At 50.3% G+C, this 15919-nt stretch overlaps 1 protein-coding gene across 3 annotated transcripts in view; it reads left to right on the forward strand.

Moving 5' to 3' along the window:
• The window catches only part of LOC126518342 (membralin), a 249140-nt gene extending 235951 nt beyond the window's left edge, over positions 1 to 13189 (forward strand). For all 3 annotated transcript variants that reach the window (XM_050168191.3, XM_055064431.2, XM_055064430.2), the window contains 3 exons: positions 5361 to 5493; positions 8843 to 8942; positions 10715 to 13189. In XM_050168191.3, coding sequence (XP_050024148.2) covers positions 5361 to 5493; positions 8843 to 8942; positions 10715 to 11515 — 1034 coding nt within the window. In that variant the 3' untranslated portion in view covers positions 11516 to 13189. The remainder of the gene's footprint in view (positions 1 to 5360; positions 5494 to 8842; positions 8943 to 10714) is intronic.
• Positions 13190 to 15919: the final 2730 nt, after the last annotated feature.

The raw sequence follows: 15919 nt of genomic DNA on the forward strand, positions 1-15919 counted from the left end.
GTGATCGGACCTGTTCGAAAATAGGTACGGGTACTGGGGGGGCAGCATAGATGACACTGCGGCCTCCGTCTCAAGTGCTCCGAAAGGTCCTTCAATAAGCACTTTTGCTACCGGCAGACACACGCTATGAGCTTCCACTGCTTGCTTGATCCATGCGCACTCGCCCGTGAACATATCGGGTTCTACGTAAGAGGGGTGAATTACATCCATTGTAGCTGCGGAATCGCGAAGCACTCGGCACTCTTTCCCGTTCACGAGGAGGTCTCGCATGTAAGGCTCGAGAAGCTTCATGTTCTCGTCAGTGCTGCCTAATGAAAAAAACACGACTTTTGGTTTTGTTTCTGGGCACTGCGCTGAAAAGTGACCCGGCTTCTGGCACGTATAACACAGGCGCGCTTGCCTCGCCTCGAACCGCTTTCTGCGTTCGGCTTCGGCTGCCGCCGTCTCCTTACGTTCGGTCGGACACTGCGCCGAAAAGTGACCCGGCTTCTGGCACGTATAACAAACGCGCGCTTGCCTCATCTCGAACCGCTTTCTGCGTTCGGCTTCGGTTGCCGCCGTCTCCTTACGTTCGGTCGGACTGCTTTCACTCGCATCCGCACTACGTGTATCCCCCTTTGCTCTCAAGGGCGTGAACTTTGGCCTCTCAAACTTGGAGCCAAATTCACCCTTTTGACCGTCCTTAGCTCCACGAGCCCGACGCGTCACAAACTCCTCGGCTAACTCAGCGGCTCTAGCCACCGTACTAACGTCTGGCCTATCCAAGACCCAGTACCGCACGTTCTCAGGTAACCGACTATAAAACTGTTCTAGCCCGAAACACTGCAGAACTTTCTCGTGGTCACCAAACGCTTTCTCTTCTTTGAGCCACTCCTGCATGTTTGACATAAGCCTGTACGCAAACTCTGTATATGACTCACTTCTGCCTTTCTCATTTTCCCGAAACTTCCGACGGAACGCCTCCGCTGACAGCCGGTACTTTTTAAGCAGACTCGATTTCACTTTGTCGAAATCCTCTGCCTCCTCTCTCTCCAAGCGAGCGACTACGTCGGCCGCCTCGCCGGGTAGCAAAGTGAGCAAGCGCTGTGGCCACGTTTCCCGAGAGAACCCCTGCTTCTCGCACGTTCGCTCAAAGTTAACCAGGAACAAACCAATGTCCTCTCCAAGCTTAAACGGCCGCATCAGGTCAGTCATTTTGAACAATACTCGTTCTCCTGCACCGTGTGCCTGACTTCCATTACGAGCGCGTTCCATCTCTAACTCGAGACGCTTCATTTCCAAAGCGTGTTGACGGTCGCGCTCTCTTTCTTTCTCTTGTTGCTCTTTACGTTCGCGCTCATCTTTCTCTTTCTGTTCTTTAAGTTCGCGCTCCTGTTTCTCTTTTTGTTCTTTAAGTTCGCGCTCCTGTTTCTCTTTTTGCTCCTCCCTCTCCTCAATGGTCTCAAGGCATTCCGACAGCTCGTCATCCTCAGCTTCTAACTCAAGAATAGCCCTTAGCAGTTCTGGTTTTCTGAGTTTGTCTGAGACATCCAGACCCAACTCTCTCGCAAGCTCCAGCAATTTCGGTTTGCGCAACGACTTCAAATCCATGGCTGCTCTGAATGCTGCTTTCTCTACTGCCTACTATTGTCTTGCCGCAAACTAACCCGGCAGCAACGACAACCCCAATTACCACCTCTGTTTCTAACACTAACAAAAGCCTGGCAAAACTCAGAAGAAGAAAGTCCCGCACTCACCAAACCTCGCACCCAAGACTTCAGCGCAGTCGTTCCGCTGCAGGCAACCAGTCATCACACAGGGCTCGTTGCGCTGCTCCCGGATGGTCGTTGTGCTGCTCAGCATACAGTCAACCGCATCTCTTCGCTGCTGGCCTCCGTTGTCGCGATCTCACCGCTGGCAACCAGATGTTGTAATCGCACCGCTGGCCCGAGTTGTTGGGGTCTCGGTGCTGACGCCCGTTATTGCCAATGGGTCGCAAGCCCCAAGGGTAGCGTTGGCCTGGCGGCCTGGGGCACTGGAAGCATCCGAAGGTCCCGGCAAAGCATGAGAAGACTGGTAACAGAACAACTTGTTTATTCTAACATAGCAAAAGAGCGGCCGGTCAGGTCGACCGAAGTGGAGAGACGGGAGAGCACGTAACTCAACAGTACAAATCGGAGCCTCTCTCTTGGCGTCCGGGGGCAGCTGCTCTTATACTCCCGGCGTCGCGGTCCAAAAGGGAAGGAGGGAAGGTCACGGGATGAAGGTCACGGGACGGCGCAGCAGGAGCCCACGACGGCGCGAACTGTCGGGCCGAGAGACCTGCTGAACCGAGTGTAGTGACGCATCGCCAACCCTCACCCACACGACGGCGCGAACAGTTGAGCCGAGAGACCTCCAGGCTCCTCATTCGGGGAACTCCGCTCCCCGGCTGCCGCGCTTTGACAAGCGAGGGCACACACACACACACGCACACACGAAGACACGTGGCACTGAAACACGCCTGGGCACGCTTGGCGGGTAGGCGTTGCGGCGGCGTCGGACGGGCCAAAATGTCCGCCGCTTTGAACAAAGCCCCGGCGTCCGTTGCATCCGCGCCGGCATTACCGCGCGTTGTAGGCGAAACGTAACACCCCTGATTCGACAAATCGTGGCAGAATTGACCGGTTTTCTAGAACAGTTTTTAAAGTCGGGAGAGAAGAGGTTGCGAGCAAGCACTCGGGAGCTTAGAAGTTTGCTCACTACGGGCTTCATTTAGCCTCCGTCTTTAGCGTACCTCTAAGCACTGTTACAAAACGAGTCACTTGTTGCTCAGAAGAAGCTGGAACAACAGCGAGGCTGCTGTTAGGCGCTTGCATCGCGGAGAGAAGGCACTCTTAGGCGTTGCATAACTTATTGTATTCGGTTACAAAATAGAAACAAGAAATCTAGAACTCTTGCGTTGCCGTTGTCTGACTTTCGCGCACCTTCTCGAATTCTGCATTCTGCCCTCGGGCGTATTCAGACGTTCGCCCGCTCCTCGGCTCGGCATCAGCGCGTCATCTCGGCGATCTCGTATTCGGACTCGCTCGCGCGCGGCTCCTTCCGGCTTAGGCAATCGGCTTTCGGACAGAGTATTTGCTCTAGCCAATTGGTGCTTCCCGTTTTAGAGCAGTTGGGCGCGCGTAGGAAGAACAAAGAATAAAAGAGAAAGGTTTGATTACGTATATACCTTTCTCCGTTGCGCGTGTCCTCATAACCGCTAGTTTTCTTTTCTTTTTTTGCCAGGTTTTTATTTGTTGAAAGGTGTCGAAATCTACTTTCGCAATTCCTGGCATCGTTCTGCGCACCCATCGCGCCTTTGTGACACCGTTGTGACACCGCACGTTTCTGCACCCCCTTTCTTATGTAATGACGGGCCAGATATCGAAAGCGTGAATTGGCTTCACGGAGTTTTGACTTGACAGCTTTGTTACGCTTTCTCCTTCCCATACCTGCATGGTGACGCGGGCGACGATGCGCGCGCCTGACGCTCCGAGACTTGGCACGGTTTTGTGTGGGCGGATTCAGTCGGGATTGTTGTCCCGTTTTCGGGTTCGGTGTTCCCTAACCTTCCGTTTTCTTTCTTTTTTAAATTCTTTTCCGTTTGCCGTGGTGTTTGCGTGCCCCGGGGGGACAATCTTTCTCTACCTGTGCGTGGTATACTCACGAGGACTATTTGCCCTGACGTTTTGGCGCAGCGTTCCGCGATGTTTGACTGCGGGTGCCTCGATATATCCGCCAATACGATTCTGAACCCGGGGGCCATGGCAGCTTTCGGACATTTTCTTTCTTTCTTTCTTTCTTTCTTTCTTTCTTTCTTTCTTTCTTTCTTTCTTTCTTTCTTTCTTTCTGTTTGTTTGTTTGATCGCTCTGTGCCACGCATGCCCCAGGGTCGTGCGGGCTGCGACTTCCCGCTCGAAGCTGAAGCGTATTGTGCGGCAGCAGGGTATAGCGCGCATCAATCTCAAGACGCGCGACTTACGAAGCCCTAATGGCGTTCTTTGTGATCCCGGAGAAACAGCTGATGAAAAACGCTTGAATCAGTATCGACAGGTGTATTGCCACGGGGCGAAATTAGCGAAGCGATAAAGTAAAGGAAAGCTGTATTTGTAGGTTATGTTAAAAGCTTGCGGCAACGCACATGCGCAAGATGGCTGGCCGAACCATGCGCGCGTTCTTCTTGCCAAATGGTCTTCTTTGTTGACAGCCATCGACCTCTCCAACATCGCCCCTCGCTGCTCCGTAACGTTATTATTGTTTCACAGCATCATTTCATTCATTCTTGCGTGGAAAAGCTGATTTTGAGCGGTCGAAATGAGGGTCGTACTTGCTTTTCTCGAAGAGCAGGCATTCTGGCGCGTTATAGACCGAGTGAAAGAGGGCACGAAATCGACATACGAATGGGGCGTCCCAGCTAACATTAGCCAAGCTGTCAAAACGAAAACGGTACAAGCTAATGATTGTAATATATACTGGGTTCGGCCGTCAGTCCTCATACGCCACAAAGATTATATTTGTTTACTAATGTCTACCTGATTAAAGAAGGTTAACAAGCTGTTAGTTGTTGTAAGGCTGGATATGCCACGCGCCAACGTTATTATTGAGTTCTAAAACATCCCGTTCTCTGTCCTGCGTAATCGTTAGCGCACTAATAGTAGTACTGCATGTGGCTCCCTTTAGCGAGTTGTACGCACGAAATATGAAAAGTACCGCGTGAGTGCGCGTCTCGACACCTGCGTTCACGGCCTCGTTCACGGCCTCCGTTCACGGAGGCCGTGAACGGAGGCTTGTTCGCGGCCTCCGAGATGTGTGTGTGGCAGTTTGGCTGACACGAGTCTTCGCTATGCATTGCATGGAGTTGACGAGGCGGTGTGTAATTTTCGGTGTTGTCGTATAGTAAACGGAGGAACGCGTCGTCGCTTTGACCGGGCCCGCAGCTCGAGGGCCGGCAAGACACGTCGGTATGGCGGGCTCTCAGCAGTGGTTCGCACCCGATGGTACAAATGAGCGGATTGACGTATCGTGTAGCTGTACATCTTATAGGCCAGAAACTAACCCAGTTTGCAGTCGGTTAAGTGCACTAGCTCTGCTGCAGTTTATTCGGCGACCAAGTTGCGAGGAGTGGGGGGAAGGGGTGGCGGGTGAGAGAGGGGGAGGCGACGCGCGTGAGCTCTCGTGCAACGTAGTTGCGGGATGGGCGGGTAGGAGGAGGGGGAGGAGTTGTCGCTCGCTCGCTCGTTCGGGCTATTCGCTTACATTCAAAATCACCTTCGCTGGTCTCTGCGCAATTTTTATACGGGTGGTTCAATGCTGTCAGCCGCGTTGCTTGCTTACGTTGTTTGCGTATCGCTTGCTTGCAGGCATGGAGACTATCATGTCCGAGTTCTTCAACGACACGACGACCGCCTTCTACATCATCCTGATCGTGTGGGTCGCCGACCAGTACGACGCCATCTGCTGCCACACCGCCATTACCAAGAGGCACTGGCTCAGGCACGTATACCAATCACGCATGGACGTCTCGACGCGTGTACTGCCAATCCTGTCTATTGTTTATACGCTCGAGCTGACCGTCGTAGTGGCCGCGTCATGGTAAAAGCTTGTCCTCCCTGCGTAGAGGGAGCCTAACCGACTCTGCAGGCATTTTCACTAAAGTTGTTCTCTCTCTCTCTCTCTCTCTCTGTAGCGCCGGTCGAGGTCTCAACAGCTAGACGCTTACGCGCATCAGCGATAGTAGGGAGCTTTAACAAGTAACAGACCGAACGCTCGTAGGCGCTATCGGCACTGCGTGCGAAACAAGCCAAGCAGAGTACAAAAGGACCTAAGCTGCCTTTGCTCGGCGCACGCGCATGGCTGCGGGAGCTGTTGGATGCGCTTAGTTACTTGCAGCCGCTGTTTCTCTGAGGCTTTCTGGTATCCTTGGGCAGGGGTTGCAGCTCTTCTGCGACCTTTTCGCTTGTTCTGCGTTTCATTTACTTGTTAAGGTGGAAGCTTGGGCGAGTTGGTGATTCAATATCGACATGTTTGCGCAGCGCAAAAGACGAGGACTGAAGGAAGAACACAGCACAGCGCCTGTGTTGTGTTCTTCCTTCAGTCCTCGTCTTTTGCGCTGTGCTAACATGTTCATTTACTTGTCTATTTATTTGTTTACTTACATGTTTAAATTTGCTCTTTTATCTTGTTCTTGATTGCCCCCCCCCCCCCTTCTTCTAGCTGGAAATGCAATCAATGCGCTAGATTTGAGCCCTAGAAATCATAGTTGCGCACCCAGATGTTTCTCTTTCCACGGCATTCTACGCTCTAAATCCAACACCCTCAACCAGTAAACTATAGACATCGCCATCGCGTCTTGGGTAGACGTGTCGCATTTATGTCCTCTATTTTTGCGCAATTAACGCTTTAACGCTGTTTCGCTGAATTCTGCGGGGATTGCGCAGGACGGGAATCAAAACATAAGAACGTTGAAGTTACTGCTATATTACGCTGGTTCTGGATATATGTATCTTAAGGAAGAGTGATGGCGATTGTTGTAAATTGAAGCTGCGTTTGTCTTACATCTCCGCTTTGTCTTTCTTGTTCTTTTTTCATCAAGTCTGCGGGATAGCATGCTTTGCGACACCAAGGTGGCGGTTGCATCCGAATCCCCAGTGAGGCACTCTTGTGCGTGCACAAAGAAGCGTTGCCGGAGAGGTGCCTCGTTAATGGCCTTCGCATCCCACCTTTCAAGAACCGCACGAAGCGGAGCGCATAGAAAGCGCTCGGCGCCGGTGCTAGCGTTACGCAAACAGCAGATGCGAGCAAATAGTGTCCGCGACCGCGTTGTGTTACGCTCGCTGTTTGCTGCTTTGTTGATAAATGAACTCCCATTCAGACGTGCGCGGAAGAAAGGAAAGAAGCAGCAGCAGTCAGGGGGCGGCTTTTCATAGCAGGCTCGAAAAAGAAAAGAGTTAGCCATGTCTTTGGACCCGTAGTCGAAACGAGAAAGGGATGCCTTGCACGCAGCTAGGGAAAGAAGAAAAAAGAAGAAATAAAGAGAAGAAGAAAAGTCGTCTGCTTCGGTGCGTTCTGCGTTCGCCTACCGGGAATTTTCTCATCCACTGCCGTTGCTTTCGCTATCTTTGCGTGTTTTCATTTTGTCTTTTTTGTGGTCGCGCTTGTCGGAGTGCAGTGGCTCTAAATAATTGTGGCGACAGTGTAGTCGTCTTCCAATTATACCGCTTGATTCATCATTACGCCGCCCGCGATGCCCCCTGGCGTGTTGGGCGCGCCCACGTTGGCTGTTGCGGGAGTGTGCTGCCCCTGCGCTCCCGACGCTGATCCGAACGCCAGCTCGCTTTCGGGCGCGTGCAGCTTTGCCATCGGCTGCGGCTTGTTTTCTCCGCCAGCGGAGCGTGCGACCGCACTTTGTGCGTTGAGCGAGCGAGCCTACCGCCGAAAGAAAGAAAGCGGCAGAAACGAGAAAGAAAAAGAGAGAGCGTGAGTTAAGTGTGTGTGGGTGTTTTTCTCTCCATTTTTAGCCTTTGTGCTTTTCGTGGTGTTCCCGTGAGACTGCAGCGTACGCACGCTGTTTCAAAATGATCTTGTCCCTGAATCGCCTCTTTAAAAAAGGGGCCCTCGCCAGATTTTCGCATTGCAAACAGACGAACGTGGTGCGTAGGTAACGCGTTGGCGATCCTCTCTGCAAAGTATATCAAACCTCTGCACGGTGCGAAGTAGCTGAGATTTCAAACGAAAGCCCGTACGCCCAGCACAAGCGAGCTATAGTTTTTTATGATGAAATAGTCGCGCTTATTTATTTATTTTTACCACGAAGTGCATTATGTAAATAGTTTCCTTTGTCCTAGTCCACCTCTGTCCCTATCCCCTCAACCCCATCCTTATTGCTGACCGCTGTTCAAGTGTCATCAGCAGAGATTACCAGACAGTTACAGTGTGGTCAGCAGCAGTTATCCTTACTTTCCTTTTCATTATGCCATTTAAAATAAATGACCAACTACTACTACTACTACTACTACTACTACTACTACTACTACTACTACTACTACTACTACTACCACTACTACTACTTACCAGGAAGCACTGCTTCCTGCTGGAGAATCAAGGTCACGCCTTTATGTAAGCAGCACTGCCTGTAACGTGATCGATTGTCACGTGATTTTGGTAAACTGGCTAATGTAGAACGCGTATGACTGCTACTGGAAGTGCGCCGTGCCAGTAATGATATATAGCTTAGATATATGTCATAAATAATGTGCATAAAAATGCTCATGTAGTTTGTAACCGAACATGCGCAACTGTAGCAGATCCCACGTGTATTCTAGTACTGCGGACAGCAAACTGCGCCATTCAAGTGGTCCTCAGCGTTGTCCTGTGGTTATCGTTCTGCTGTGAACAGACACGATAAACATGCTGTATGACACTTTGTGTCGCAATAGAACACTGCACGACACCTTGTGTCGGGGCCGTGCAGCAGGAACAATGGCAGCGCGGCCTGCAAATGCAGATGCTTGCGTGGGCGGCAATGTGCTGGACGACGAACAAAGTGTGGGCGGATACCTTTAGATGTGCTTGCCCTCCTGATTGGTCGAGACGCCTGCAGCTTCCACAGTGCTTCGCGGAGCTACTGAGACAGAATATAGGTTCTCACTGAATTTAGCTTGCTTTGCTTTGCACGCGCTTCATTCTGACATGATAAACTGTGAGAGACTCATAGATTGACAGCACGTAATCTGCTGGCAGTCTTATCCGACCAAGTCAGGAGAGAATTTGCACCGCCCCGAGGTTGTGATGGTTGTCTTCATCGCCTCCTCCTCCGCTTTGTTTTTGTATTGGTTCTTCGCAGGTTCTTCTACCTGTACCACTTTGCGTTCTACGCGTACGACTACCGCTTCAACGGACAGTACAGTGGATTGGCCCTGCTGACATCCTGGTTCTTCATACAGGTCTGCTTCTGGTGTCATTTGGGCACCGCAGGGGAAACCATCTTTTGTTCCTCGTGTCGTGTCCCTGAAACGGCGTGAACCGCTTATCCTCGCGTTTTTTTTTTTTTTCTGAGCACACACACACACACACATGGTAGACACACTGTTAGATGCGGCTCCTACCTGCCTTGAAAACCTACCAGCAACCAACCGAGCAAGCTAGCGATCGAGCAGCCGAGCAAGTTGTTCTGTGCGCTCGACAGTAATGTGAATCTAATGCAGAATGTTGGGCTAGTTGGAATTTTTGTACATTAGGCGCTTTTAAAGAGGAACGTACAGGGAACAGAGCAGGCATTCTTTTTGTTTCGTCTCCTCCTCCTTCCTTAAAAGCGCCTGAAATGTACAGTAACTGGGATTCCACAGTTTCTGGGACATCAAGGCTATAACTTCATTTTTAAAGAGCATGGGCCTAGACTGCCGGCTTTGAAAACTTGGACATACCTGGTCTTCGTGTGCTTGCATATTGCGATGCCTATTTCCTCCAGTCGTTATTGTCGCGCATCATGCTGCTCTTCCTTAGAAACAGGTATTCCCCATTCTCTCCTGGAACTGCAGTATATCGCATTGAAGCAGTTGCGGCAACCCTTATATAAGCACCACATACTATCACAACTTCGTAATAAATTACTTTGAACCTGCCATATACGGTAGTCAACATCATCGTTATGATCATCATGAGTACATTAAAGAGCAAATGAGAGAAGCTATTATTCCAGTTGAGATTAAATAAGGAAAACGGAGCTGAACAGATAATGTAATGCGTAGAGCCGATCTTTGGGGCTTGGTCCGTTAGATTGACGGAATCGGTACCAAGTTAAGAGAAATAGTGAGCTGTGGTAGAGACTACGATGAACAGGAGGAGGAGGAAAAGGAAGGAAGGGAAGGTAGGGAGGCAAACCGGACGCCCGTCCGGTTTGCTACCCTACACTGGGGAAGGGGTTTAAGGGAAGAAAAGAAAGGAGATAGAGGGAAGAAGGTACTATCGGTGTGAATACACGCGGATGTCCACAACTTCACGCCTATAATCGGTCACTGAGGCCAGTCGCTTTCATGAAGCGTAGCAGTGCCCGCGTCGCTTTGTAAGCCTGTGACGCGTGGGGCCATGGTCCGAGAATATGATGAGAGATTAGATCTAAATATTAAGTGTCAGATTAGAATAAATGGTATTTGGGAACATGCAGGTGTAAGATGAAGTCAAATGACGCAGATGAGGAATAACTGAAAACAGCTGAGAAGAACCATCGGCATGTGCTGGATCTAAATGGGCTGATGACGATGATGATCATGAACGTTACTATTTATAGAAACGCTAAAGTAGTTTAAACATAGTTTGTCGAATACAGCCGCTGACCTTCCGTCGTAATCCAAACGTGCCTTAAGCACTGTTTCATTTCTCCGGGGGATAGCACTGGAGATGTCTGGTTGACGTGCTTTAAAACTGCTAGTTTAATGCGTGTCCCTTCCCAAGCATTCCATTTGTAGTCCTTGTAGCTCTTTTGATTCTGTTACAATTGAGATGTTTTAATTACTCGATTTAATTCTGACTGCGACTGTGCAGTGGCTGTCGTTTGCCGCGAGGGCTCCTGCCGGCACGTCCACGTGTGTTCTGCCTCGGGTGAAGCTGATTCGCATAGTTTCCGTTTCTGTCTAGTCTGTTTAGGCAGCTGTATTTCTCAAACCTAACTTGCCCCGCTACTGATGCGCGCATGTTTCGTTTTCCATCTCCGTCGCAGCACTCGATGATCTACTTCTTCCACCACTACGAGCTGCCCTCAATCCTCCAGCGCTCTGGCGGCCTGGAACAAGGTGAGCCGGCCCGCACCGGCGCCACGAACGGGGCGGCCGGCACCGAGTCGTCGGCCGCCGCGGGAGCCAGTGGTGGCCCGGTCAGCGGTGGCGGCGGCACGCAAAGCTCGGCGACCGCATCGCAGCAGCAGAACCAACGCGCCAACGGCGTGAGCGGGCCATTCCACTCGACGACCGTCCGCTTGAACGGCCACGGCGCCATCGCCATCCAGCAGTCGGGCGACGCTCCGCGCGTCGCCTTCATCCGAACCGTGTACATCGGCAACCTGCTGAACGCGGCCACGCTGGGCGCCGCGGCTACTGCTTCACAGTCGCCGAACCAACAGCAGCAGCAGGAGCAGCAGACCCAGTCCCCGCAGCAGTCCCAGTCTCAGCAACAGCAAACACAGCAGTCGCCGAACGACGGCTCGAGGAATGGCGTCGAGGAGGCTAACACGAGGAACGGCGAAGGGGACGTCGCGCTCATTCCGAGCGGTCGCACCGACGGCGGTGCGGAGGTGATCCAGACGTCCGACGACACGTCGGAAAACTCGACCAAGCTGGCGAACGTCGGCGACAGAGTGGCGAAGGAGCGCAAGGAGTCGACGTCTTCGTCCTGCGAAGACCTCAAGGGCGAAGGGGACGCGGTGTCTCAGAATGACGGGACGACCGGGCCCGAACCGGAGCCTCAACCGGCTGTTCCTGATGGTCAAAATAGTGCGCCCAGCTCGGAAGACCCGCCTGCGTAGTGCCAGGTGGTAGCGGTCATTTTTTTTCCTGTCTTTTTTTTTTTTTCAAAGTGTTTTGTCGTGTGTGGAGTGGACCACTGAAATATCGCCAGCCCTGTGGGCTTATGTGACGCACCGGGTCAAGTTAGTCTAGAGTGAGACATCATGTTAGGCCTACTTGCAAAGTCCATGTCGATGTGCTCTGGCGAAATGAAATTTTGTCACCAGCAGCTGCAGCTTTGTGTTCTGTCTTCGTTTGGTTTACCTAGCTCTTGGCACACGGACTCTGTTCAACGAGAAACGTCTGCTGGCAACTGTGAGCAATTGTGACGACACCGATAAGAGCAAGTGCAAACTGTGGAGATACTGAACAGCGACGTGTCGATGCTTTGCGTTGTCTCTGTCCTCGCAATGGGGCACATTGCTGACCGCTTCGGCTGCCAAACTGTGAATCCCTGTCGCGGCACTAATGTTGAGCACTTCAGAGACCAGTGCTGCTGTTTTGTATGGCCAAGGTGCGTGACACCGCTTACCCAGTCATAGGCCGTACGCTGTTGTACAAAGTTGAAGAAATGCCGACGCTATAGTCGGGGCTGTGACCGATGTAGTAGAGTGCAGAAACTGATGACGGTCCTAGGCCTGAAGTTTGAGGTCTCGGTTGGGATCCAGCGCTATAGGTATGTCTATCGTGGTGTATAAAAGTGGTGGTATTGCTCTACGTCACTTCATTTTTTGTTTTCCAAGGACTGCAATGCACATTTAGGAATCGAGACTGCACGAAAATGGGTGCTGCCATAATGGCGTGCCTTTTCCTTCATTTTTTTTTTTCTCGTGGTGATGCAGCCGCAGCAAGTGTAAAAAAAAATTGCTTGAGTGTAGATGTTTTCTTTCTGATCTTTCCCTTTCATATTGCTTTAATATTCTGGTCGAGCGAACGTTTCTGTTACTGTAAAAATAGCTTCCAATGACACACCTTCAGTGCCATTTAATTGCTGTAAAAGCTGCTTAAATAACTTATTGTCCACAAATTCTATACCATGTTCTGAATGCAAGGCACTGCTAGTAAGCAGTGACTTAGTGCATCATGAGAGTTTTTAGTAATCTACTTAGGGTTTCAGAAGCGATAAATATGAGAAGAAAAAAAAAAGGGCAGTGGGGTTCCAGCGATTGTGTCGCTGTTAATGCTTACGTTGAAAGCTTTCTTTTTTTTCTTTCGAAAGTTTTTCCGACGGTATAAACAAATAAATGCACGAATGTAGGCCGGTTTCGGCGATGTACATCAGTAGTGCTTGACGATTGGTCCAATGAAGTGAAGAATCATGGTCCGGTGGTCTCGACAGATGAAGGTCCACTGTTTGCAGTTAGCACCGTCGGACCTGGTTTAGCACAGGGCATGTCCACAGTAAGTGTTTGATTCACATGCAAAGTTCTTCCCTCATGCGTGGCCGTATGAAATTGGATCTTGTGTGGCATTGGATTAGTTGTTTTCTTGTGGCTTTGCCTCGTGTGTATTTATGATCGCCGTCAATTGACACACCTGTCACCTTGCTGCTCCACTTGCAAGCGTTCAGTCAAAAACACGCATTCTTGGTTTTTTCTTGTTTTTTTTTTCTGGGCGGCGTGGCTTTAGTCCCCTTCGCTGTTCTCGCCTCCGAGTTTGTTTCGAAAATAAAAAAAGAAGCTACTACAACTTAATTTGCCTTGTGCTTTTTCCTCAAGCATGAAGCTGCCAGCACTGTCCAGCGGGCACACTGTATACAAAAAAAAAAAAAAAAACACATTCACAGTATAAACCATGTATGGTTAATGCTAAGTTGTTTAGTGTAGCGCAACTATCGCTCACCGGCGCACAGGTCTAAGGGCTGACTTAAGCGGGATACCCATGGTGCGATTTTGCGTGCGATGCGTTGGACGGCATGTCGGGGTATGACTTGCCGCACACATGTTACGAACGAGTGAGCGGCTCCGCCCAGAACCGGCGCCCCTGCATGGACGCTCGGGATACTTCGTAGTTTCGCAAAGAAAGTGAAAGCAAACGTCCTTGCTCAGCTTTTTCGTTTTACACAAATGATGCCCATAAAAACAAGTCTATGTGAGTGGCAAATTTTCCGCAAGGGCGTCCGTAGCGTTGGATCCGTTGACATTCGCCGAATTGCTAGGAGCCGGCAGGCATAGCTCGCTTGCCTGTCAGACGCCGAGACCCGTGACGCTTGTGACCCAGGGGGGAATCTCCGCATGGCTGCCATTGGCTGTTTTCGAGCAGACGCTCTTTCGACGCTAGCGCCAAGGTCCCCTTCAGTTATGGCCCTAACAGGAGGGCGATGTTCTAGCAAAATTGTTTACGTTGTCATGGCAACAGGAACAGCAGCCGCGCGGCACATCCTCTCCCCAGCGTATTTTTTTCTTTTTGTTTTTATTATGCCGGTTGCTCCGCCCCCTTTTCCCCATGCCGCGCTCGCCACTTACTCTTCTTTTGTTTCCTGTAGGTGGCGCGTTCAGGTATTTTTTTTTTTTCTCATCGCGTGCGCGCGCGCGCTACGGCGCACCACGAGCCAGCTCGCAAGCATTGCCAATGGGCGCGCTACGTACGCCCATTGCCAAAAAGCAATGCCAAATAGCGCGCGCATTGGTATTGCTTGCGAGGTCGCGCGTGGTGCGCCGTGGGCTACGCGTTGGCCCGCACGCAGTCTTGCCCATACTTATACCAGCATGTGCCGGGACATAAAAAAATTCCGCTTCCAACACACCCGATCTTTGGTCTCGCTTTATTCAGTTCGTTTCCGAAAACAAATGTTTTTTTATAACGTGGTGTGATACACGCTCAAAAAATGAACAAAAGTGAAAGGTGCATGACATATACGTGAGTACTAAACACAAAAGTTCACAGACAGTGAAATAACAAAAAAAAAAAACGCTAGAAAACGCGAAGGCCGTTTTATGTACACACACACACACATATAAAAAAATGACTTTTATATAACGCCCACAAGACCAAAATGTAGACGAGCTTCTGAAGTATGCACTAAGATATTGCACAAAACTGGACGACGTGTATGACATAGTCAAGACAACTAAAGAAAGGGAAAACTGGCTGGCAATGACAAAAACAATGACACGCAAAATACCTAAAAAATAGAATAAAATGCTAAGATTGTTTGTTTGACAGCCATAACACCCGCCCCCCCCCCCCCAAAAAAAAATAAGAAATACAAGAGCTTACTTATAAACCTGCACGAAAGTATATGAAATGCGTGAGATGTTCATTACTACTGAACAAAATTAAACACACATGACAGGACAAAAATAACATTGTACTAAAAACTGAAGTACACATTATCACATTATTTTGCACTTGGCCACAACTTGAGTAACGGTGGCAAGGGGGAACAGTACGTAGTCGGCTTTTGCAGCAGCACGTAGAAAACATTCGCAGAAAGTCCTATTTCTCAATCAAAAACCACCTAAAATAAGCCAACAACACGACTTTTCTTTCACCACGAATGCAATGCTTAGCAGTAAAATTACGTCACTTAAGGCACTAAGTCACTGGGCACTCCTTTGTATAATAAACACGAACTGCAAAAATTTGCATTTAGGGCACTTATTTATGCTCATGCTTTCCAGAAGAAAAAAAAAGCGTATCATGCCTACACATGAAGGTTGTTAGCGTGGTTTTCCCATCGGCTATTACTAAGATAATACACAAACACGAACAGTAATTTTTACGTTTGTAGAACGTTACACAGAAAAAGCACTGAGGGCGGAATGGAAAGCCAAGCAAGTTACTGAAGTTGCAGATGAGACTTTGCACAGAAAAACACAAGTCATAGACCAGGTGACAATGAGGAGGAACATCTATTTGTCAGCTTTCCCTACTGGTAAGAGGGAAGTCTAGCACAATCAAGGCGCAACGACGTCGGGAGGCTTATGGAGCACACACATGGACAAGGCTGTGTTCGTGTACATGCGCCTTCCGATGTCCTTTTGTCTGCGCGCTCACCAGTTGTCTTTAGGCACCCAGAACAACCTTGAAGGGCTTGTTTTTAAGGTATTCGTGCGCCACTGCACGATGCACGAGCGGTACGAGTCGTGAAACGGGTGAAACATCGCAGAGCACAAGCACACAGCCATCGAGGACCACGACACTGACGAAACTACCCACGCCGGTCAACGCACAGCAGCGCACGCTTCCCGATATACACGAAACATGAAACGTCATGCAGCGGGTCGCCGGTAGCGCGCGGGGACAGTCGAAGGTGAGGGTGTTGCGAGAGAGAGCAAGGGGAGAGGAGTTGAGAGGAGGGGCGAAAGGGCACGGCTTCCTGGATAGGCGAGCGCGGGCGCACGCCGATCTAGGAGGTCGTACAAGGGAAGCGGATTTGCTTTCCCGCCCTCCCGATGGATGGCGCCAATTACCTCTGCCAC

This window comes from Dermacentor andersoni, chromosome 11 (genome assembly GCF_023375885.2).
Source record: "Dermacentor andersoni chromosome 11, qqDerAnde1_hic_scaffold, whole genome shotgun sequence".
NCBI lineage: Eukaryota > Metazoa > Arthropoda > Arachnida > Ixodida > Ixodidae > Dermacentor > Dermacentor andersoni.